The sequence below is a fragment of the Maylandia zebra genome, linkage group LG19 (assembly GCF_041146795.1).
Source record: "Maylandia zebra isolate NMK-2024a linkage group LG19, Mzebra_GT3a, whole genome shotgun sequence".
NCBI classification, from domain to species: Eukaryota; Metazoa; Chordata; class Actinopteri; order Cichliformes; family Cichlidae; genus Maylandia; species Maylandia zebra.
Genome location: NC_135185.1, coordinates 24,295,623 through 24,322,252, shown reverse-complemented (window position 1 = coordinate 24,322,252; position 26,630 = coordinate 24,295,623). Strand labels below are relative to the sequence as shown.

The following is a 26,630-nucleotide window of genomic DNA, read 5'->3' as shown; positions in this document are numbered from 1 at the left end:
CTGAGGCATCAATCTTCCTGTCTGCATTCAGAGAGAGAATGCAGAAAAACACAGTAATGTGATCTCTGTCACAGAGAGGACAGAAGAATTCACTGAGCTTGTGTTAGACACAGTCTGTCCATCAGTCTGTCTGTCTGTCGCTGAGTCACATGGAGAAAGGTGTGTGTGTGTGTGTATGCATTTCTCCACTACTGAGAGAAAGAGGCCTCCTGCAGCCCAACTCTGGCAGCGCTGGGCCACAAAGCTGCCTGAGCCATGTGCCTGACGTTGCCATGGCAACAGAGGACTGCAAGACTGATACACACGTGTGCGTGCACGCAGATACGCGTGCGCACACACACACGCACACACACACACCCTTCCTGCCTCTTCTCTCCCCCACACACATTCACGCAGCAGTCCAGCAGCAGAACGATGCAACTGGAATACAGAAGAACTGAGGAGAGGCATTACACAACACTGGCAGAATACAGAAGATGCCAGGAGAGAGAGGAGAACGGAGGGAGGAGAGGACAGCAGGGGTGGGAGGGGGGAGAGAGAGAGAGAAAGGCAAGGGAATGAAACCCCACCATCACCTGCTGTAGCTGACATTCACAGGAAGAAGCCGAAGCATTTATTAGCACACCAAGACTATACAGTCTCTGAATGAGAATCTTCACAATCACCCGGGCCCTGCTACATGAGATATCCATGCCTCTTTGCCATCTGATTATGTGAACAGTACTGAAACGGCCTCAAATCATGAATATCAGATATGTTACTGATATTTTGTTGTCAAACTGTGACAAAAGACCATAACAGCTTCCCAGCTCACATCTTCAAATGCCAACACCCCATTCAAAACAAAACCCCTCAGGTTTCCACACATCATTTTAGCGTACCAAAATAGAAGACATTTAAGAAACTGGGAGCGAATTTTGGTTTGTTTAAAAGAGACACTAATCATCCTAGAAGATGACCCTGTGATAATGAAGTACGCTATTATTGCCGGTTCGTTATCTTCATGTGAAATTTACAGGAAAAGCAGCTTGCAAAGCAAGTTCTACATGACTACCTTTTACCTAGATGGTGTGGACTTGTGCCCAGGAAGTTCAAATCTCAGATAAACGGCTGTGGGCAAGAAGCAACTGATGCTCAGTGGCGATAAACCTTTACAAATGTTCCGCTGTACCTCCTCTATGCTCCCCATGATTCCTGGGTCTAGAGTGTAAAGGATATTACAGCTCCTCAGCCAGCCAGCCAGCCGGTCGACCAGCATCTTGTATAACACAGGGCTGGATAGCAGATTGCTGAGTTGGCAATTCTCCTACTAATTGGATGACTTTGCAACCTCTGGCACTGTGCTGAAAAATAATGCTTATTAGGACCTAAACCTGCCCACTCAGTTCCACGCATAAAGTAAATACCTATCTTAGCTTTAAAATATATAAATGCCACATTCAGTCCAAATACAAAATTTTGTTAGACTAGTCTAGCCAGTCCTCAAACTATCTTGCCAAGACAGAGAAGGACAAAAGCCCAGTCTGGTCAAGTTTCTTCTGAGTGAAGCTCAGCCCATATCTCAGGTTGCGATCCATTCTATGAGTTTCTTGTCTTTCCCACCAACCCTCTCCTGCCCTCTATCACCCACTGTCTGAGCAAAGCATTGCATTGCCAGTCTCTACGGATGTGGCAAGCTTATCTGGGCAGCTGGGCTTGATAAGATAACACAGGAGGGTTCAAGCTTGGGTGAGAGAGCAGGTAGCATTGGCGGAGGAGTCATCAAAGGTAATCAACGGCACACATCTCTTCTAGAACAGATGCTAGGTCAGCCTTTACAAGCCAAGATAAACAAGCAGGAATGCAGGCTGTGAATGCACACCAGTAGAATACACACCACATTCATGTGCATACATCCATCTACATCCAACTTTTACATGTACTGAATGGTTGCTAAGACACACAGTGCAAACTCTAGGTGGGAATTCTAAACAAATGTGATGTTTTGTCGATCGAGTAAGAGTTTGAAAGGTGGTGAGGGTAGTAGAGGGGAAAAAATCTGTGGGCTGCCTTGATTTCTTGATATGGAAACAATAGCCAATGCTGGCTGATGGACTGTTAAGTTAAGGTGCATTCTGTTGGCTTTCTATTGGCTTTGTTATCTGGTTTGACCTGTTCTAAACTAGCAAAAAGAAAACAAACACACACACGCATGCAGACAAAAAGGCAAAACACACCCTGGTTAATGTCCTCAATGGCCCTCCGTATTCCCCGGTCAAAAGCACGAGCATCAGCAGGGCTCTGAAAGGTCAGTCCAAACTTCTTGTCGTTGATCCTCCAGTGGTGGAAGATGGGGTTGACCTTGTTGTATACTAGGTCTTTCTGCAGCACACACTCCAGTACCACCTGAAAAGAAACAAACAGAAGAGTTTGAAAGTGAACCAAGGCATGCTGGTGCTCTTTGAGATGTTTTAATATAGCTGGATACAGAATTTGACCTGTGTGGTTTAATCCAACCCCATAAGCTGTTGTAATGTGTCAAATTCAATTATTCCAACACAACAGGAATATAACGAAAAGACATAGAAGATTTCTGCCATTTGAACTACACATATGGGCAGTTCCAGAGCTTCTAAAATCAAAAATAGAAGAAAAAAAGAAAATCCCCCCAAATCCAATACTCAACATACTTCTTAGATAATTTGTAAAACACATTCTAAATAGTGGGGTTTAAAGTTAAACTTGAAGAGCAGTGGTGGCCTGAGAGTTGGAGTGTGTGGAGGTGTTTTGGAGCCAGGGAGCCCAAGTGTATGGCAGAGAGAGGCTGCGTTTCCAAAGCCTATTATTAATCAGGGCTACTGGGCCGCCTCCCGGTCTTCCTCTAGGCAGATTAAATGAAATGAGAGACGGCCATTAAAGTCTTTGAGGTTTTTACTGACGCGCACGAGAGGTGGCTTAATGGGGTGTGAATGTGTGACTGTGCGCACCGCGATCTGCGTGAGAGCATGCGTGAGCGCAGGAGCTGGTGCGATGAAAAGCTCAACGACCCAAGTGCTACGCTGTGCATCTTTGCGGTTCAAATGTCTTGTCGGAGGATAACGGTCACAAACAAAGTACTCGATTGCTGAAAGCAGATGGCACCGTTCCCCGTGGATCTGGACAACAGTCAACATGCACACTTCAAGAGGCTAATACGTGGCAGCTGTACAAGAGGTTGATGATATGTGTGTATGTGTGTCAGAGGGGGGGTGCTCAGGTCTGAATTTCATTCTGTCTGTGTGAGTCGCTTTGCAAGTGTGCTGCACATAATTCAAGCGTCTGTCTCCATATCATTGTTTCATACATGTCTCTAACAAGAAAAGGAGGCAGCGAGGGTTAAGCCTGCGTGACTACCCTAGAGCTACTGGATGAGTGCACAGAAGAAGGGAAGGATGGATGTGAGAGGCTGCTGGGGTGACAAGGACAGGGGAAGGGAGGAGGGGTCCGCTGTGCCTCTGGGGGCGATTGTGGAGGCGAGACTGAATGGAGCCGGAGCAGGTAAGGTGAGCGCACAGCAAGGCCGACTGAGGAGGAAGTATCACAGTTGCATGGAAGGTTGATACTTAACACCGCATTCCATATTGTGCTTAGAGAAAAGAGAGGAGGAGGAGCCTTGCTGACAGAAAAAGAGACAGAAAGGGAACAGAGGCAAGTGATGTTAATGGAGGAGAGTGTCAGAGAGAGAGAGAGAGACAGACAGAGAGCAGTCAAGACAGTGTGTAAGAGAAGAAAAGAGGAACAGATGGAGACTATGCTCACATGAATGCAAGAAATCAGGCTTCTTTCAGAATGATGATTCCAACCTTGCTATTATTTTAAGACAAAAATTGTAAAGAATAATGCAACAGGGTGCATTGATTCATAGTGAAATAACCCAGCACACCCTCACCCCCTCCAAGACTTAAAGCTATAAATGTTACTGGTAAGTCAAAACAAACAAACAGTGTTAACAATTATTTAAATAACAAACAAACAAACAAACAAAACAAAAAACAGTCAAATAGGGCCTTGCCTCCAAGGCAATGCCATTTAGAGTAAGCCTGGAATGCACGGCTGTACCAATCTGCAGGGAGTTGCAAACTATGAATGACAGGAAGCAAGGTGGAGTGAAAGAGCTTAACTGGATATTTGTCATAATCCGAGAGCCAGCATGGTAAGTAATCATCAACCAATTAGAGCTGTAGTTTTAAGAGAGTCACCGAATAGCAGCGAGAACGAGAAAGAGAGACGGAGGGGAGGTGGGGGGCCAAGGAGGAGAGTGATTGGTAGCTATATGGAGAGCCAGCTGAGTCATCACCAGTACACTCTGTGCCGCATCACTGCGCTTATAGACAGATCCCCCTCCACCTCTCCTCTTCCGTCTCCCATCTATCTGGCTCCACCTCCATTTCCTGCTCTTTGACTACATTCGGCTTCCCGAATTCCTCTAAATCCCACCCCCCACATCTCCAGTCACCTCAGGAAAAAAAAAAAAACAAAACCTTGTCTTTTTTATTTCAAAATAGCTGCATTTATGATTCATTTTCCTCACAGGTTTCTATCAGGGATCGGTGATGTCACTGCCTTTTTTCCCTTTGTGTCTATTTCTGGTTGGATTAAAACACCCAAATTGTATCCTTCAAAAAAAAAAAAAAAGTCTAAATAAAAATACATCTAAAACCTTGCAGACCACTGTCCTATTTTGTATGTTAGACATAACCCAAACCAAGGAGCCTTAGTGATATTCATCACTGTTTTCTTCTTGGACGCTGCTTCTGATGCCCTCACACTGCCGGTGGCAAAGTGGTTGATGCCAACACCCTGGCACTGGGTGGTATCCTGACAGACCTACATATGTCTGGGTGTTTGTTGTGGTGGCTGGGGATTCTGGTGGTGATAGGGGTGTTTTACCACATCCCAGAACAGTTGTCGGGGTCTCTGAACCATGTCTATACCCTGTCTGAGCAATGCCGTTCCCATCACACCCTTTTTCTGTGCCACACACATCCTGGGTTACCAACGCACAAAACACAAGGACTGTAAATACGAAACATACATAAAATGTGTTCAGTGAAAGAAAAAAAAAAAGAAAGAAAAAAAAAGGTCATTTAGGCACAGTGCTGTAAGAAGGCTCTAATAACCATCTGCCAGAAAGCACCAGATTCTGTGCATCATGGTGGCCGCCTTTTGTCATCTGGCATTTGACAGACAAATAGATTTACACTCCCGATTACCACAGACCAAGGATTATCCCAGTGCATCTACTGGGTCTGTTTTACATCTACAGCACAGAATGAGTCTCAGGAGCTTTACAGCAACTACTCCATAAGCCAAACAGATTAAAGCCACAACACAGCACTTGATATTAGGGCCTCATTGTTACTTTCATTACGAAGAAGCCGACAATACCAACTAAAAATAAAATAACTAAATAATAACAACAAAGGTCGATCAAATGGACCAATACGGCAAGGCCATGATGATCCACTTGGTAACGCAAATCCGTTGGGTATTTTTGCTGGCCTTCAGACAACAATTCTGATGGCTAAAGAACCAAACGGGTCAGGTAAAAAAAAAATAAAAATAAAAAAAAAGAAGAAGAATCTGACAATACATGTAGAATGCAGGTCTAGCGATTTCCTGTGAACATCTTAGGCAATGCCTGCTGACACAGCTTCATATATTCATTGTTAAACGAATCCTGTGGCTAAGGTAGGGTGCCACTGTTGCTGGTCAACTTTCTTAGCTTCAATCTGGGACTTTAAGAGAATACTTTTTAGACACAAGTAATTGTACTACCCTATTAATCCAACTCTGTATACTATAACATTACAAACAGGCAGAACTAATGTTTGCCTGCGCCAACATTAACGTTATAGTTTTATTATTAGCTCCAGCTGCTAGCCACAACTTTAATGATAACTTAACCGATGTGGCTATCCGATAAATGTACCTTATTTCCACAGCGTGTGCTTTCTGATGCAACCCTCCCATTTATCCGAGCCTGGGAGCGGCACTGAGAGTATACTAGTTTATGCCCAGTGAGGCAGGGTGTGTGGCTATCGGATAATAGCTAATAGTTAAGCAACTAACAGTAACGTGCGCACCAGCCAGGTTAACATTTATGATAACTGTTCAGTACTTCATGATGTTGAAACTGGAGCTTTACTGACCTCTCAATAGTGTTGGATGAATGTTCATGTGTTCAGTAACTAGTGAGGGGAGGTGTTATGTGAAGTTGTGTCAGTTGCATGAGACAGAAACGGCACTGTTGGTATCAATACTGTTGAAATGAGTAGCTAATTCCACTGTATCAATTAAGATCTGATTTTTTGTTTGACAACCCTATTAGAAAACTAGCATTTCTGGCTACAAAGGAAAATATAAAAGTAATTGTTAGGAGAAGCTTGACTGTAAATGGTTTTATTGGGAAAAAATAAATATTTTTGCATATATCTGAAATGAAATATTTATCAGAACTTTCAAAAATTATTCTACTTTTATTTTTACCACACTAACTACGGAGTGTGTTGTACAAAGAAGTATTTATGGGTTAAAAAGGGACAGATTAACTTTAAACAGTCTTTACATCACAGTCAGGAAGAGAATTCTAAAAAAAAAAAAAAAAAAAAAAAAAACAGGGGGGGGGGGGGGGGGGGGGGGGGGGCCAAGTAGTTGAGTACTGATAGAAAAGCAGAGTAAATGTGCATTTCCATCTCTCACATTCTATTCTCTTTAATAATTTCCTGTTTTTCCTGATGATTCATCACAGAAACACGCAGTGTGCTCCTATTTTCAGATACCTGTGCCATGGAGGAAAGCCTAACAACCACTTCCTGTGTCAGTACATGTATGAATGACAAAGCAGTGGAGGGTCCCGTCTGTAACAACTAAAAATAAAATAAATAAATAACAAGGACAACAAAGGTCGATCAAATGGACCAATACGGCAAGGCCGTGATGATCCACTTGGTAAAGTAAATCCGTTGGGTATCTTTGTTGGCCTTCAGACAACAATTTTGATGGCTAAAGAACCAAACAGGACAGGCGCAAAAAATAAATAAATAAATAATAATTTCCTGTTCTTCCTGATGATTCATCACAGAAATACGCAGTTTGCTCCCATTTTCCGATACCTGTGCCACGGAGGAAAGCCTAATAACCACTTCCTGTGTGAGTACATGTATGAATGACAAAGCATTTGAGTGGAGTCCAGAACAGCAGGGTTTGCAGTGATCTCATTCAGATGAAGAAAAAAAAAAAAAAGAACAACTTTGGATGTCTGGCCATGTAGCATAAAACGCTAATCGCATTTATGAACTTGAGGTTCTCTTACCAATTTGTCTTTGAGCCTTTCGCCTTTGATGTGGAACTCCACAGCGGTGGGACTAGGGCTTGGACTGGGACTAGGACTAGGGCTACAGGGGCTAAGGTTGCTGCTGCTTCCTCCACTGCCTCCACTGTGGGTGCTGTTGGTGTCCTCCGCCCGGGTGACCTTATAGACAGTGACACAGCTAAGTCCTCCACCGCCCAGGGGAAGCCACCCACCACTGGAGTCATCCCGAGTCATGACCACTGCTCTCACACGCGCATAACTGTCACTGTGGAGAAAAAAAGGAGGAAGAGAAAGAAGAAGGAAAACCCAGTGGTGTTAGTGAACATAATCTAGAATCATTAACATATTTTCAGTTGTCTCCTGGGTTCTTTTCTTTGCTTAAATCTCCTTTATTACAAAAGCAGAACTACACAGCCTCAGCCTTGACCAGTAATACAGTTTAAGTGCAGCACAAACAAAATGTTGAGCAAAGAGAACATACACAAATGATAACGTGAGAAAATTACAATTTAAACTAGGGATGGGGCAATTAGGAAATTCTGGGCCAATATCTGTCTTTTGCTTTATTTGCCATTTACTTACTCGAAAAAACTGAACATAAGAGATTAAATTTTGCATTAAAGATACGTTTTTGGTTTTAGTACACAGCAAAACAACAGACTGTCTGAAGCGCCCAGTGTGTGTGTTTAACCCCAGGCAGAGGGTGACTGACCGTGTGGCCAAGTTAAGTCTGGCCACAGCTGATTCCCAACCTTTCTCTTGAAACAGGTGGTTTTAAACTAGACAGCACATGACCTGGTTTCCAAACAACATCATCCGCTTTCCTTTAAATGACTATTATGAGATAGCCGTTTAAGATAATTAACACTGTGTATGTAACAGAAGGCAAACACACTAATAAAAAGTTTAGTTTTTTTTTTTTTTTTTTTTTTTTAAATGAAGCAGAAATAAAACATGGTGTTGATCATTTACTGTATTATAGAAGTTTCAGATAATTTATAGAGAATTAACATGAAGCAGATGGTTGAAAAGTACCTAAAAAAAAAAAAAAATCATCTTCTTTGAAATATCAATAAGTCACAAACTCTAAATTAACAAGAAATTCAAATCAGAAACACAACTCACAAGAACAAATTGCTATTTTGTGCCAATGTATCAGTAATAAAGTAATAAGAGATTACTATCCCAATTACATAATGTAACTTTAAATCTGCTCGCCTCTCATTCCATGTCTTTTTCTGTCCTCTCACTTGGAGACAGATGTTCCGTGATTAGATAACACAGCACCGGCCACCGGAAATGACAAAGGTCAGGGGGTGTTGAGGGCAGCGTTTTGCACAAACTACTGGTAACATATTAAAGACTTGGAAAGATCAGAGCGCAGCCAGAAATAGTCAAAGAACTGAAGTATATAACTGCCGGATGTCTCCCTGTGACACATTGCTCTCTGGCCAACGTCCGGGTTAACCAATAAAGATGACATCAGAGTCTGAAACATTTGCAAAGAATGTCTTTTCAATCAGCGGCCAAATCTCAAGCATTGACAGAGGCAGAGAAATGTCACTATGAAGAACATGTAATATGAAAACAGTTAACATTTAGCTCTTGTTCTAAAAGAGGAATAGCATCATCCTGGCTTCCCTCTTGGCTAACTCAATGAGGCCAACCTTTGGTCTCATTCCTTCCCCACCCTTGGCAAATCTCAGTGTTCAGGATATTGGTTAGTAATTAATCTAAGAGCCAGTGAGCATTAAATCTGAAGCCATCTTTTTCTTCATGTGAAAGCTTTGACCTGCCACCATGTAATAATTGACCAAAGTTTCCTCAAAAGAGTGATGAGTATGTCAAATAAGAGAAACTCAAAACAAGAGACAAATACAGAAAGTGATTTGAGAGTGGGGTAATGGCTTTAAAGAAATAAATGCTATATAAAGAGCATACATTCAAGAGGTGATCAAAAACATGCGTGTTCTAAATCTGCTGGTTGTGTAGATAAGTGCCTGTCTGCCATCAGAAATAAAAAAGAAAACCAAAGAAAGAAATGTCTGACTAGCAGAAAAACAACAGAATTAGCTGCCAAATATTAGTTGTCTTCCTTTTACACTTTTATGGTTCTACAACAGCTCATAGTGCATGAGGGGATGAGACATCTGCAATCAATAATTGTTGGTCGTCATCATCAGTGTGAGCCGAGCTGAGTCTTCTACTACTGCTTCAAATCTAAGGATTTGTCTTCCTTCTCTGTTTGGACAAACATGTCACAGTCAAAGTCAATCAGACGAAAAATGAGGTTCACTTTGCAGAATACTGGTGGGTAAAAACAAAAATGAAAAAATAAATAAAATAATAACTTTGTGCGGACATGTTAGACTCCAAACACATGGTGTAGGCCACAAGCAGCAGAACAGGCTTTAAACCTAAACAGGCTCAAAGCACTTTAACTTAAACTGCTATTGTGGTACAAACATTTACTAGCCAGTGTGGTCAATGGCTTCCTGATATTCACTTGCCAAAAGGAAAATGTACCAGCATCTGGCAGGTGTTAATTTCTAGCCCTGTTAACGTTATAATCTATCAAATGCCCTTTATATCCTTAGCTTTTCAAATATAGACCTTTCAATTACTACTCAAACAAACAATCTCTCCATCAAACTGAAAAAGTTACATCAAATTCTTCTGTGATATTAAATTAAGCACATTCTGTCTGTATCTGACGTCAATTTTATTTTATTTATATAGCACTAAATCACAACAGCAGTCACCTCAAGGTGCTTTTTATTGTAAAGTAAATGCTCTACAATAATACAGAGAAAACCCCAACAATCAAAACAAATCCCCAATGAGCAAGCACTTGGCGACAGTGGAAAGGGAAAACTCCCTTTTAACAGGAAGAAACCTTCAGGAGAACCAGGTTCAAAAAGGGGCAGCCATCTGCTACGACCAGTTGGGGTTGAGGGAAGATTAAATGAAGAGCAGTGTATAAACATACACTTGTGGGGATAGGTTAATTGGATAATCCAAATTGCCACTAGGTGTGAATGTGCGAGTGAATGTGAGTGTGAATGGTTGTTAGCCCTGCGACAGACTGGCGACCTGTCCAGGGTGTACCCTGCCTCTCGCCCTATGACAGCTGGGAGAGGCTCCAGCGCCCCCCGCGACCCTGAAAAGGATAAGCGGAAGCGAATGGATGGATGGATGGACAGTGTATAAACACACAGCGAGTGAAAATGGTGAGCATGAAGAAGCACCGCCTAGGTCTGCTGCAGAAAAACTAAGGGAGGATACAGGGTCACCTGATCTTGCCCTAACTATATGCTTTATCAAAATGAAAACTTTAAAGCCCAATCTTAAAATTAGACAACTACATGTCTGTCTCTCGAATCCAAACTGGGAGCTCCTTCCACAGAAGAAAGGCCTGAAAGGCTTGGAATCTCCCAGTCTACTTTTAAAATACCCTAGCAAGCCAGCTATCGGTGAACAAAGTGCTCTATTGGGGGAGATATGGTATTATGAGGTCTTTAAGATAACATGGGGCCTGATAATTCAAGATCAAGGTGCAAAGCTTGATGTCAGGAAGATTTTTAGGTTTTACTGAAGTTATCTAATTTCCAAAGATATTTTTAAATATTATTTTGTCAAGTTTATGAATATTACTTTGTGAATTTGTGATTTTTTTCCCCTCACCTGATGATTCAACCAAGCCAAAAAAAAAAAAAAAAGTGTATTTAGATATATTTGAATAAAATATGCATATACACTCACACACACCACTTGTCAGTTCTGTTCCTAACGCCCACCCCAGGCTTATTAGACAGTAACTGGCCGTGGGAGGATGCAGGGTGACAAAACGCAAACACAACTAATTTCCTCTTTGCAATCTGCTACAAACACCCTTTTCTGGCTTAACCTTAGTTTAACAGCAGTGTCACTAAATTTGTGCATGAGAACCCATGCCACACACACAGACACACAATGTACTTCTGAGCAGCCAGTAAGAAGAATATGCTGCTGGTGTTATACCTCTCTACAGCCCCCAATAAAGGATATGGGTGATGGGTGCAGAAGGGACTGTCAGTCAGGAAGGGGTCCCTGGGGTGAACAGAAGGCAGGCGGTGGTGTCGCTCAGCCATGACCAGGGCACAATGACCAGGGCCTGACCCTTCAGACCTACCATCACACACATGCCAGCAACCATGACACTCACAGGGAGGGGGGCAAGGCTCAGAAAGGAAGTTAACTGAACTGCATACATGCATTTATGCATCTGGTCTAAAACACCCATGTCACCCAAGAGAGACTCCTGAACAAGAAGTATTGTTATTACTGCACTTACTTAACATTTATAATCAAATAGACACACCTACATCCTGGAGACCAAGAAAAAAAAAAAGAAAAAAGAAAAGAAAAAAAAAAAGAAAAAGCAAAACTCAGCCAACAAGTTTTAGATCAGTTTTTCACAGCAGTTTCTGTTCATTCTTTCAACCCCTCTCATTCTTAAGAGGAACACTAGCCCCAAAACAAATGTCACTGCAACTTGCTGCAACACATAATGCGTATATGCAGGTGCACACACGTACAAAGTTCAGAGTAGCCCCACGCCCCTTGCTGAGAGCACACAGTCGACTGGACACACAATTGAGAGCGGAAGCAGATCAGCTGGCCTGGGCCTGCAGGGGAGGGGGCAAAAGAAAAGAGCCCCCCAATTCTGAATTATTCCAAGTTGTTCTGCTGGATGACTGACTTCATTTCCGACCGAAGCAGGAGAGGAAAAAAAGGAGGGAGGGGTGAGAGTGTAACAGAGGACTGCTGGTGGGGGTGATGAGCATGATTGCTGGAGACCAAGGTGACAATAAACAGCCCACAACCAACACATAAAGAGGAAGCCATAATCGAGTATCTCACTGTATCAAACCTCATTTGCGAAAAGAACACACAGAAGGTCTAAAATTATAACTTAGCTTCCACTTGACGCAAACTGTAGTTTCAGTACTGTAACAACACTGCACACAAAATGTATTCAAATACATATATGTACTGTGTTTGTAATTCGACAATAGATGGGCAATACAAAAACAACAAAAAGACCCTTTTTTTGGCTGAATGACAATACAGTTATGTAATTGTATCACATTTTGCATTATTTTTAGTGGTAGCTTTTTCCATGTTTATAAGCATAATAAGCATGAAACAGCAACTTAAGTTAGCTTGCATGTTGCTACAGTGAAGTCAATGAATGTGCTCCTGTTGCTCACAGAACCTAGTAGATAGAGAGACGCAGCACTAGAAACTCTCTTCTTTGAAACTAGCCAGCCAAGGGTTTTTCAAAAAGCATGCTAAACAAATCACAAAAAAATAAATAAAACTGGAAAAAATAAGGAGATCTTTCGAGTGAGAGTGAGTGAGATAGGAATGTGGATGGGGCTGCACAGACTCAAGAGATCCAAATACTATAGCACAGACTTAGCTAAAGGGGAAGGATTTAAAAAAATAAATAAACAAATAAATAAAAAAAAAATACATTAAAAAAAAAGGCTATGTAAACAGTCTTTTTCCACATCTTCTCCAATCAGTTTGCTAGGGATGTGCATAACTAGTAGACTAGACAATGAAATGTTGCTGCTCCTGCTAGCTAGTACCTGAAATACTAATAGTGCAAAACTACTTATTCATATTTATTAACGTACAATAGCAGCTAGCTGTTTGAAAAGTTACAGCACCACTTGCTACTATTTGAGAGAAGACAACTGCACACCTCTTTCTACTTGACAGGAAGGCCTACACAAGCAAGGTGTAGCAAAGACGGAAGATAGCCACATAAACCAACAGAGTTCTGCAGATGTAGAAGATGAACAACTGTGTCAGAGTAAAACAGAATGTAAACACCAAGATTAAGCAAGAACCACATACAACACAGACATGTGGACATTAGCTTGTGAGGAAGAGGGCTACTTGTGTTAACACTGTTAATGATCACAATCTGATAGCCACTTCTGTCCGCGTGACAAGCGCTGCAGTGGCATTTGAAAAATGATTTGATTACTGAAGAATACAATTAACAGTTTCAAATATGCACAAAATATTTTGATTTTCCTTAATTTTGACTATTTTCTTACTTTTAGACTAGTCGGCTATTTGAACAACTAAAAATGAATCAGTCGGTCAGGAGCAAAGGAGTTGATATACAGTCCAGCCCTATTTTTTAGTGCATGAATATGTAAATGTGAGTGTATTTTGTTACTACATAAAGGAATAACTAAAGCTGTTTTCACACATCCGCATACACCTCTGAACTTTTCTAGACACGATCTGGCTGAGTTGTATGTGACAATGCAAAAGACCAAATCAGGCAGATTGGCCGTCCTACTCTCCATTAGAGAATAGATTAGAGAATAGAGCAAGTACTGTAACTGTCTGGACCAAAACAAGTAAATGTCTCTCTTGGATTCCTACTTGCTGTGAGAACTAGAATATCGATAATTGCACTTTTTATTCATCTGCTATGTCTCAGAGTTAAAACTATGTCACTCATGATAAATGGCTATTTACATACTTTATACATTGTGTACAAAATTACAGATATCACTTGCTCACAGAGAAGAGAAGAGAAGAGAACAGAACAGAACAGAACAGGGGAGCATGTGCAGTGCAGGCAGGCGGGCAGGCCTGGGCCTCGAGGCCGGCTGCTCCAGTGTGGTGGAGAAGGGGGATCTTGGGACAACCATTTCCTAATTGGACAAAGTGGCCGTTTGTCTGCTCCTCTGGCCCATGGCTCGCTGGACTCCAGCATGCCATCATGCTTTGCTCCTGTCTCAGCTTTGGGCCTCCCACCCCAAAGGGGAGTGGTAGAGAAGAGAGCAGGAGGATTGGGGATATTTTTTTTTTGGTGGGGGGGGATCATGAAAGAAAGACAGGAGGGGGGAGAAGAAGGGAAGGAGAAGAATGAAGACGAAAGCAAGAGACGAGGGGAGAGAGAGAGAAAGGATGTGGCCTGAGCCCTGGGTGCTCTCCAAGTCGCCCTCCCTATCCACTCCGTCTCCCCCTCCAGCCCAGCCCCTCCCTGGCCTGCCTCACTCTACACAATGGCCGCTTCTCTGCTGAAATTTCACGTTATTGGATCCCGGGCCTGGAGTTTTGTCCTCCCACAATGTCCAGGCAGCGGAGCATGCTGCAGGGGAGACACACTCTGCAAGCTAAAAGCTGGAAAACCATTCCTCCTTTCATTAGCATCAGAAAAGGGGAGAAAAGCCCCCTCGACACCACCTCTTTTATTTTTTTCCCCCCCAATCACCCCTTTTCCCTCACCATCTCTCCTCCATATCAAAACTGGAGGAAGGCTATCAAGCACAGTCAAGCTCCACTAGACCACTTTGGCTTGTAGGACTTTTTATATTATTTGGTGGGAGGTCATTAAAATACCATTGGGAAAATAAACACAAGCTACTTATGCCAATCCGATTCCATAGCTTATCCTCTGAGAAGAAAGTGATCGCTAGGAAAGTGGGTGGGACATGGAAGATTTAGCAAAAAGGAACTCTGGCCGTTTGAGTCGCTTGCTTTACTTCAGAGGCTGTTATCACAGGAAAATTGTGATATTTTGACATTTCCTTAAGTACTTGACCTAAAATATACCAAGTGTAGTAGTATTAAGAAGGGGGAAATATTTTACCTTTATTTAACAAGTTAAGGCGAGTCTTCAGAGTGTATATTGCAAGTTTCTAATAAAAATACCTCACAAATCATTCATTCTGCAATGCCAGTAGGGCTGGGCCATATTATACCGTTCACGATAATACCGGTATAATGTTAGGCAACGATAGGAAAATGAAATATCGCGATAGAATAAGAGTAAAACGCGCATGCCCAGTGCCTTTGTTTTCATACGCACATGGCCGATTGTTGACTGAAACCAGAATTGGTTTGTAAAAATGGTGCAACTTCAGTGATGTGGAACTGGTTTGGTGTTTGTCCGTCAGATACATGACAAAGCACATTTTTTTGCAGAAGATGCAAGCGGCCGTCATTATTGTCGTATTTGTCGGACTAAGATGCTCTTAAATCTGGGAGTAATCTGGGTCCTAAACTCCGTATGCTTCAGGTCAAACGAACACTGCAGCATCACTGAGAGTTAAAAACTGTCTAAATTCTTTCATCTTTAATAAAACGATCAGCATTGCTGCTTTACCAGATGTAACTATGAAGTTTAACTTCCAGGCATCCATGAAAACTAAATTTATTACATTTAACAGAGTTAGAAGTTAGCAGGAAGCTAGCGGAAGTTATCTCGCTAGTTTCGCTAGTTACCCAAGCATGATATTGCATGTTCTGACTGAGAGATTTCTGAAAAAATTCAAACGTACAGCTCTGCTATCACTTCCAACATAAATGAAGACAGGAAACTAAACAGCAGTGACGTTTGTAGGGTTACTGAAGTTGGGCTAGCTGGTATATAATCATGTGCTACGTGATCGCTAGCGACACAGCTATGTTAGCATAACAAACAGTGAAGCTGGAGGACGAACACTAACACTTTTCCACTTATAAAAGTTAACATTCCTGATAGTTAGAGACAAATGCAATCGCATGGCAGGATGCTGTAAACACCAAACTTCAGTCAGGAGAACAACTGAGATAATCCATCCACAATACAAGGTTAGTCATTAATATACTGCAACAACATGGGAATAGAGCAGCTGCCAGAGAATTCAACATTAATGAATCAATGGTACAGAAGTGGAGGAAGCAAGAAGAATGAGTTTAATAAAGTTTGATTTATCTGACTGCTTTGTTTCACTTAATGTGCCTTATAATCCCGTGCACCTTATGGTCCGAAAAATACGTACTGCAAACTGCAGTTTAATGTTGCAAAGCACCTCTTTTTAACTTCAGTGGATATTATACATGGTTATGCTCAGGATATGTCAGCCCATTTCTACTGGAAATGCCTTTTGGTTAAACTTTCAGCAAGGAATTTGCATTTGCACTGTTACATTTTTATAAAGCTTTAATGTACATAAAAACCAGCTTCTTGTTTAAGTGAAAATAAATGAAAGGTTGTCTTTTTGCGCTAGTAATGTTGTGGAGTTGTATTTTGTCTCGCATCAATTATATCGTCAGTTATATCGTTATCGCAAATTTTCAAATATATATCATGATAAATATTTTTGGCCATATCGCCCTGCTCTAAATGCCAGTATATCCCACCTAATGCCATACTAAAGATCAATTCAGTACCTGTATCTTTGAAACCAGGTGGCCTACTGCCACGGCAAGAGTTTGAATGAGAAAGAAGAGCAGCCAGTGGAAGTAACACGACTCAGGCTACGTCCACACTAATGCTATTTCGTTTGAAAATGCATCGTTTTCTTTCAGTTTTGTCCTCCCGTCTACACTGAGACGGCGTTTTTGTCAAGGAAAAACGCAGCGTTTTGAAAACGCTCTCGAAAACCATTTCAAAACAGAGCTGTCCCGTCGCAGTATGGACACTGGAAAACGCAGACTTTCTAAAACGATGACGCATTTTAGTCATGTGATGCAGTCACGTGACCAATTAAACAAAGATAGCGGAGTGCATTATACAGCAGTTGTTTTGATTGCTCTCAATTTTGACAGCCCTAAAAAAGATTAATATCAGTTTGTACATGCTCCACGTAGCTTTTCTTCCAATTCTTTAATTCTCACTCGCATTTGCGCATGCGCAGGACTGGAACATAAGCATTTTCGGCCATTTCAATGTGGACGCACAACTCTGTGAAAACGACTGAAAACGCTAGTGTGGACGCGGCGCGTTTTCAGACGAAAACGCAGTTTTCAAATCTATCCGGGCTAATGTGGACGTAGCCTTAGGTGAAGGCATGGCAGTCGACAAACACGAACAAGATATCTTCTTCTTTTCAAACATCTCTAAGTGTAATCATGTAATTATAACAGGAATTTGCAATGTCAGTTATAAAACTGAAGCAGTGTGTATTGCGATTCTGTCTGTCAGACAACAACATGGTTATAGAAATAATAATTAGAGCCGTGCGAAGAAGCAACTGGAATGGCTTGAAGGGCTATGTTTCTGTTGTCATGCCATTGTCGTTCTGCTGTCTGACAACAGGAATACAAAAATATTTACATGGTAACAACTTTATTAGAATTCAGCTTTACTAAAACAAAGTAAATGTGAGGACTGAGAATATATGAGAGGTACAAAGATGGAACAGAAACCTAGCATAGTTAAGACCACACCTAGTCCTTGTTTAGTCATTGGAAATTGGGTCTTCCTCAATTTATGCTCTTTAGCATTTCAAAGACATTCTGGCCAGTTTTTGGCCTTACATTCAAAATGAGTGAGTGACATTTGCTTTATGACCTTTGTAATGTGCCAATTTAAAGGTTCTTTTATGTGCTTTAACAACAGGCACTTGGTCTGCTTTGCTCGCAAATGAGACATTTCAGAGTTGGGAGTTTGCAGAAGAGACTCCTGTAAGGATATAACAATGGCCAACTGCAGATAGTCATTCAGAATTTATAAGGGTAGGTCTGTGCTACTCAGACGAATCTGTTCACCAGACAGGGGTTTGCGCTTATCTCCTTTTAATGTGAGAGGGGGCTGCAAATCTGAGTGGCTTTTTAGAGAGCTTTTCTGATACATGCAGAAAAGGAAAAAATAAATAAATAAAAAAAATAAAGGATGGGAATCTCTCATGTTTCATGGATCTCTTGGTTCACTGAAGACACAAAAGTGTGTTAAAAGTTGATGAAAATCTACATTTTACACATCTCCTTCACCATTTCATGAATGAGAGGTTCGTACATGCAATAAAACAAAAGAGTATGTTATTCCAAGGCTGAAAAGACAAACTAATGGCACACATTCTTTCACTAGGATCATGCCTCATTGAAGAAATAAATAACATGCAATCTGGGACTCAGCCATTGATTCCAACAGTGCATCTAATCTGAATGGTGCAAACTAGCTAGCCAATTAGTGATGGTTCAAATCTCCCAAATAACCAGAGGCAAACTCAAGGGCACAGACTTACCCCAAAACAAACACCAACATGGCCAAACATGGATGCAGTGCAAATTATGACATAAGGTCAGAGCAAAACACTTTTAAAAAGCCCATCTTGTTACTCATTAACAGAAGTAACAATAGGACAATGCCTAGAGAACCACCAGCATCACAAGCCTGCTTACATTAACTGCAGTGAAAACCAATACGCTTGCTATAGAAAGAGAAGTGAAAGAGAAATTTGCCCTATCTCCTCTCAACACCTCAGGCTGCTGGTGAGTCATCTCGCTCACAAGAACATTCAGCTTAGCTACCAACTGACTCAGGGGAAAAAAAAGAAAGAAAGAAAAAAAAAAAATTTTTTAAATTAAAAAAAATAAAATAAAATAAACAGGCTTACTCTGCTGCTGCACCACACAGTGAATCTCGACTTCAAAATGTCTCACCATTCTTTTATACAAAAAATAAATAAATACCTAATGCATACGACAAATTAACCGCTCATTGTCATGTCTGTTGTTATCTGTCACATACATCCGTTAGTGGCACGGATTACCCTGGAGTCTAATCAAAGATAGACCAAACCAGTGCACGAATGTCAGATCTACTCACTCAGACGGCATTTCTAACACTGATTTTCAAACCAACCCCTCCATTACTGGATTGGGCCCACAACCCCAACAGCAATGTTGTAGGTGCCGCTGCACTGTGGCACTATAAATCAAAAGATTCCCGTATGTGTATCAAAAGCCAAAAAAACTATTCTCAAACATCAATCAAAGCCACATATTGAGATGATCTTAATTTGAACCACAAGCATTTGGAAAATTAAAACCTCGTGCCTGCCATTACAACAAAAAGAGGAAAAAGAGGAACCACAAATTTCGACTGCTGCAGCGTCTCTGGGCTGCTTTGATGTAAGAGTAGTCCCCAAAGACCAACCATCTACTCGTCATAGCTACTTTGAAACTAATGGGGAAACAGGAAGCTAAGGGGACAAGGCAGCCATCTAGCTGTGGGAGAAACTATTGATATATCTCAGGAGGAACTTGGGAAGGTCAAACCACCAAACCAAGATGATGGCCCATGAAGGTTAAGAGAAACTGCAATGACATGTTGTACATCATCGCAGCACGCCCAGTTGTTAGGAGTACTATAACATTATCATCATTATGAATCGTGCATTTTTCAAGCAGCTCTTACATGAACCTCTTCCTCTCAATAAAAGTCTGTTCCAAATTCTAAATATAGCCTCTAGACAGCACAAAATGTGATCAAAACTTTCCTGAGGAGATAAAAATACATATCCTTACAGGCCTCTCATTTTAATCCTATTTAAAAATGTGAATCATTAAGCAATTTATTTGATAACACGTTATGTGCACATAAATTCCCTCATCTAGGATCTGGCTCGATCTTTCCCAGAAACCCATATACACGCCAAATGTTTCCAGAGAAATACCGTAAACACTGCAGTGTGTCTACACAGACGCACACACAGAAACCCCTTCCTGTTTTCAAAGCGTTTGCAAACTCAATCAAAGACACAAGGTTTAGGATTTACATCTGTGCCCTTTTATGTCTGTGACCTCACAGGAAAGAACCATCTTAGACCAGCTGCAGCAGAGAGCTCACTACAAGGCTCAGCCTTCATGCTCCCGCATACAGCATAACTAAACTAAAAACAATATCCACAATTCAGACACTTAGTGCTAAAAGCACTTCTTAGAGGCATTAGGATATGGTCTGTGAACATCAGAGGACCATCCTGACAAAGAAATAAAGATAATCACTGCTATGTGGATGCTGTGACGGACGGACACACTCTCTCTCTCTCTCCTGGTGGCTTAACAGTATATGTATTAGGCCTGCCACGATTAGTCGACTAGTCACGATTACGTCGACTATCAAAATCGTCGACGACTAATTTAATAGTCGACGCGTGGTTTGAAGCTTTGTAAGATCACAAAAGACGCAGGAATAAGTAGTAGGATTTAAGAGTGTAATAACAGACTGAAACAGAAGATGGCAGCACTGCATGTACAAGGATGCCAGCTGCCGTTAAACCCCGAAGAAGAAGAAGTAGCTCTGTCCCAGAATTCATAGCGCAGCCCAGCTCAGTTTCCAACAGCTAGTTAGTTTTAATATTACTCTTATTATTCTTTCTGGGTCACAAAATAAACGTTTAAGATATTTTCAGGCGAGAATGTAGCTGTGTAAACCTCAAATATCTGCTCAGTTTATCAAGACACCACATATTTTCAAAAGCGCTCCGACGTTTTCGGAGACGTCTGTTACCCACTAGCTCGATAGCTAACCGGGGGCTAGGCTCACTAGAGCCGTGAGAACACCGGACTCCGGCAAATCGTTTTCAAACCCACCGCAGTCTTTCGCTGCTCAGGTTAAACATATATAGGTCACTTAGATAACTTAACAATGTTATTGTTTGGCTTTTTTTACTATTTTATTTGTTCCGGAGTAAATCGGTTTGGCTGAGATTAAAGTTATAGTTTTTACTCAGCTGAATAAACGTCAAGCAGACAGCTGATTATCAGAAGTGTGAGATGCTCCAGAATTTACTCCGGTGTCCTGTTATATTTTAGATAGCAAGGAGTTTATTAAACTTCACCGAAACAATCTGCAAATTTCATTACAATTTAATAAACTATCATCTTGTCTTTATTTTTAGTTAGCACATACCTTACACACAGCTGTAAGCTAATGATAGTTATATAAGAGCAGATGCTGCTGGTGCAATAAGTTGTACGCTGTACGTCCAATGGATGATGATCTGATTAGTCGACTAATCGCAAAAACAATCGGTGACTAGTCGACTATCAAAATAATCGTTTGTGGCAGCCCTAATATGTATATATCTACACATGGCATACATTCACATCAGGTCTTTCTCTTAAAAGTCTGTAAATTGGTTTGAAATAGCCTCCAAATAAACTGCCATAAATGTCAGCAGTGTATGTGTGCTCCTAAAATACTTCAAGAGGAAATGAAAAACTTAAAAGAGGGAAGTGGCTTGGGTTTTAAATACACAGAATCCAGGACCAAATCTGGCCATGGGAATGGAACAGCCCAACACTATACAAGGCCTGTTCGTATGTTAACATGTCTCGGTTACAGCCAAAGCCCACTGACTGTACAAAGGTTCATTGTCATTATTGAGACAAAGCAGCAGGTTCTAATAAAACAGGCAGACGTTCAGACATTGATACTCTCTACACAAGATAAGTTTTAGGATTACAAAACATTTTATTAGGTGGACACTGTGTCAAAGTCTGTAGAAAGACATTGTAAACTTCCCATTATAGCCTAACATATAAGACATATATGTACGTCCTAAATCTGCCATGCATCTAATGAAATATGAGAATGCAACCATTAACCAGTCAAGTACAATACTTTTATAAGTGCCCTTACATATCTATATATACATATTTGTCAAATAACACCATTTCATTAGCCTATTAACTACTGCAGCCACAACCATCACTTCCTCAAAAGAATACAGAAGCAAAACCAAAGACGTGGTTAGCTCAGCAGACTTTGTTAAAGGTAAGGTGTGTCTGCAAGCTTAGACTAGTAATACAAAGGTTTTGGAGGAGTAGGTGGTGGAGGTCAGAACTAACAACTGGCAGTAACCCCAAATAATACTATCTATAAAAAGGTCCAGGAAATTGTTTAGCTTAACATGAGGGCCACAGGATATAGGCAATTACCCAGGCCATAAAGCACTAGCCCTAACAGCTGAAGTAGCTGTCTCCCTTTGTCGTTTCAGGACATGATGGGGGTTGTTTGGGAGGAATGTGTTTGGAAGGCTCCGCAACAGGAATGGGAGTGTAAACCAGCCCACAGGTGATAAGATCACAACAATGGCAGATAAAACGCTGAGCTGTCAAATCAATCACACAGATGGGAAGAGGACACAGGGAGAGGAATCACTAAAAGATCACACTGACAACAGACAATACCACAGCACTACAGGAATCTAAAACAATGAGCCTATACCCTAGACATGTTTGGTGAGGTACGGAGGCAACTGACCTTCACTGATGAGACAAAAAAAAAAAAAAAAAAAAGTCCTTCATCCTTTTTAAGTAAAAAAAAAAGAAAGAATCAGACTATATACTTGGACCAGCTAAACTATATTAGCAATATTAGCATGTGTTTATTAAAAACTGGAGGAGGATAATAAAAAACGGTAATTTGGAAAACAAGAGATATAAGCACAGTACACCTCAAAAGGCAGCCGCTTTGGTAGAGATGAATATTTTAGATAAACGTGACATTCACAAAGAGACTGCTTGCACATACTGTGCTTGCATAAATCTCCCACGTCTCCCAGGAAGACCACAGTCCTCGTCTACAGAATTCACATTAGCCTTACATCACAGCACACATCCCAGACGAGACGCAAACCAAAATCTCACAAGGCTTTAAGTGCGTTCTTGTCATTTCAGCCATGTGAACATTGTTGCACCAAGGCCAAGTAACATGTTCTCAGCAAAGGGCGTGCTGTGTGTAAACCAGCTCGGCTTACCACCTATCATTTAGACTAAACCACCTCAGGGCTATCTGTTCACAAACCATGTGGATACTTTCACATTAAATGTTTAAAAATCGAGGCTGTGAGAGCAAAATGTAAAAGAAATTAATAATAAAATAAATAATACATCCCTAGTTACATTTGTAAATGATCCTACGCTTGTTCTACATATGAGAAAAAAGGCAGTTTGATTAAGGATTCAGAGGCTCAAAGACCAACATTTAATTCATCAGTGGAAAGTGGCTCTATTTCACAATGTAATATGGTGAAGATTACTATGAGGGGGGAATGATTATCCTTGACTCTTTAAAAAAAATAAAATAAAATAAGTGGCACACCAAATCTTTTCTTTTTTTTTGGTCAATAGACGTGTCATGAAAAATATTTCATTAAATTGATGCTTTTCAGCAAAAATAAATGGCTCAGGCAGCGCTCAGTATTCCGTTCACTCCATTACTATGAATCATACAAGAGGAAAGGTGGTGAAATCTTAGCAACAATGTTTGGATCGCTTCGCCATTTTAGCTGCTGCCATCATGCTGAGTGGAACTGAGGATTTTTATTTTTTAGCCTGTGGCAGTAGTTCTGAAAAATTGGGGATCTGGGGCATGGATGAGTTCCCGAGATTATTGAAGGGAGCCGAATCAAATTTAGGAGATGAGGTTTCACAAATTCACACAATTCAAGCTGAATCAAGGTTTAAAGCAAATATAGCCTGGAATGAATTCATGTGTGAGCTCCTGTGCTTTGACATGAGGAAAGATAAATAAATCCATGACACATGTTACATAAAAACAAAACAGCAGTGTAGTTCAAGGACAAAACCTCCATGCATTAAATCAATCAGTCTCACAAAGGCCAGAAAGATTGAATGGGGAAAAACAACCACAACAACAAAAAACATGGGTGTGTTTCAGACATTAAACCGTGACACTGTAAATGGCTGAAAAGAGCATATGACAAACGCATTGTGAAAGAAAAATCACGTCGAGATGGTTAAGAAAAAAAACATGTAAAATAAACGACTTGAAAACGAGCACAGGCGCTTATATGCCATGTATTGTACCGAGAATGCAGAATATGTGATCACTGTGTGACCGTCGGTGCAATGCGAAACAGTGTACAGTGCTGTGAATGGGCAGGCAGGTACTTTATGAATGGAGGGGATCATGTGACCGCAGCACCTCCCGAAGCAGATATTTCTCACTGACTGTCAACAAGCGCACACAAGGGATCAGCCCATTAAAACAATACCAAAATGCGACCTGAAATGGGCGCGACGTGTACAAAAACACAGCTTGCACATATTATAATCGATGCCCGTAGGTTGTGAGGCTCTGGACGTGAATGCGATGCCGTTTTTAAGCGTTTTTATGAATGGAGGATTGTGATATGTAAATGAGCATGATTGAGAAAAAAAAATGGCATCTTCGGCTTTTCAATGCCGACTTTGCCGCATTAACCGCGAAGAGCCTTCATTAAAGAAAGGCTAGACTTAAAGACAAATACAATCCGCAATATTTTAATCGATGATTATGTTCCGAAATCATGGCGGACAGCAGTTAGACACAGATCTGGGCTGTCAATGCAGAGGACTCAGATCGTGATGTACTGAGAAAGCACTCACATAAAATTATATTTAGATTACTGCCATCTATGCGTCTGCTCCGAACGATCCTTCGTGAATGAATACATTTCCCGAACATAAATAATAATACACCAAGCAAGTGCCTCGTAAATGAGCAAAGATTAGTACATGTTGTGTACAATGTTGTGGCTTTAATTTGAATTCTCACAGCATATACTGGTTAGCAGTATCATAAGCCTGCAAAAAAGTAGCAACGAGATTAATATTTTACTATGGATAGATGCCACTGTTTCCCCGGCACGGTTCTGTTTAATCTCACAAGGCAATCCTTTCTATTAGCTTGATAAACAAACAAACACGGGGGGAAAGTACAACGTGTTTCTTATTGTTGATATTAGTAAACCAAGACGATGTAATGGCAACGTTGCTCGGTTAGAAATGTCACCGGGAACTAACGTAGCTCGATGCTCGGTGTGTTAATATCTACACATATAAGCACATATTGAAGATTAGCTGTGTGTTTAGATGTAAATGATAAAATAATAATAAAATAATGTGTGTGTAAAACAGGACTCACTCGTTGTTTGGATTTGTTGAATCTTCACTCATTTTTTTCCTCACGGGGATCCAAATCCTAGCAATAGCATCGACGACGCAGTGACGGCGGGATAAAATACCACATATATCACCATTTTCCTTCACATACAGAAATAACCCCTATTTCGGATAGTAAATAAACGGCGTACAAGGGGCATGCCTAACTCAGCGTCCCTATGAAAAGCAAGTGAAGCTAGCTGGACGTTAGCTTTTGCTGGCTGGGCTGTAACGTTAAATCGCGAGGAGGAATGACAATCGTTGATTCATTTTATCCTCCCTGGAAGTAAAATCCGACCACAACAAATGGGCCATCTGGAGCATCCTCTTCAACTGACACAAATCCCCGGCTTGCAAAAAGGTGCATAGATCCTCAAAAAATGTAGAAATCGTTGTAGGTTGTATCGTTTGGCAGGTTATTTATGGCTGGCTGTCGAGCATCCATTCGCCAACTTCAGGTCCAGGACAACACTTGAAAAAGCGCTGTGCAGCGTTGCTCCGTCAACGTGTCCGAGTAATTTTCAGTAAAGGCATCCAATGCCCCCCAAAATGGTCCGACTGTTTTCAGTATTAGCACCGACAGTTAAAGTAAAAATACATAGACTTGAAATTTCCTTGAGAACTTGATGGACATCTGCTTTAATCGAACTCCATTTTCAACTCGGGGGGGAATGAAACATCGGAAAAATGGGCGGATATGTCGACCCTCGCTTGAAAAAAGGATCCTTCCGCGACGTAGTAAAAACATAACACTTGTGATAGAAAAAATACCAACCCAGCTCACACTTTGCTCTTTATGCTTAAAGAGTAGCGTATATTATACTAAACCGCGTTCCCCCGTAAGCGTATGCAATAAGTTAGTAAGATTTCTTTCTAAAGTTGACCTAAAGTAGTCCCCCCACTTCCCAAAAGAAGTTTCCCTTCAATCACGCATTGAAACAAGAGGGAAGCGTCTGTGTGATAGCACGCAAAGTAGGCTAGAAAATAACCTAGAGGAAGGACCTGAGCTGACACGGAGACTTGGTCATTAACAATTTCTGGTATATTCTTTTTTCAGTTGTATTATCGTGATCTACCTCCCTTCCGAACCGCTTTTAAAATCCCAATGCAAAATAGCGGGGAAGTGCTGCAAATATACACAACCGAGAGTGCTGCAGCACGTGGAATTATATCAGACCCTCTTCACGATTTAAGTGTTTCAAATCAAGATGGTATTTCTATCTCTGAGCGTAAGCCAGGGTTATTTATTATTCAGTGATAGCAGAGTGAAAAGTGAAAGACTGTAAAGACTAATTCAGAAAATGAGGATTTTTTTCCTCTGGAATGTAGAAATAAAAATCTGAGTAGGGCACGGTGTGGGATTTTTGAGAACTGTAATTGGCCGTAAATGTAAATAAAAGGCATTAGGATTACACTATAAGCTACAAAAAGGGGGTTTGGGTGATCACTAGAGAGTATGGCACTAAAACAACTGCGTATGGCTCAAAGTTGTGCTGCCAAAACTGCCTTACCTAGCTTCTAAAACTGTACCAGGCAGCTAAAACTCCCTCCAGAATAA

General features: G+C 41.1%; 1 protein-coding gene across 1 annotated transcript in view; it reads right to left on the bottom strand.

Moving 5' to 3' along the window:
• Positions 1 to 26,016, bottom strand: part of spred1 (sprouty related EVH1 domain containing 1) — a 38,623-nt gene extending 12,607 nt beyond the window's left edge. Inside the window, exons 1-3 of the mRNA XM_004540367.6 lie at positions 25,056 to 26,016; positions 7,334 to 7,598; positions 2,217 to 2,385 (exon numbers count right to left, since the gene is read on the bottom strand). Of these exons, the coding sequence (XP_004540424.1) occupies positions 2,217 to 2,385; positions 7,334 to 7,598; positions 25,056 to 25,087 (466 nt within the window). The 5' untranslated portion in view covers positions 25,088 to 26,016. The remainder of the gene's footprint in view (positions 1 to 2,216; positions 2,386 to 7,333; positions 7,599 to 25,055) is intronic.
• Between the last annotated feature and the right edge of the window lie 614 nt (positions 26,017 to 26,630).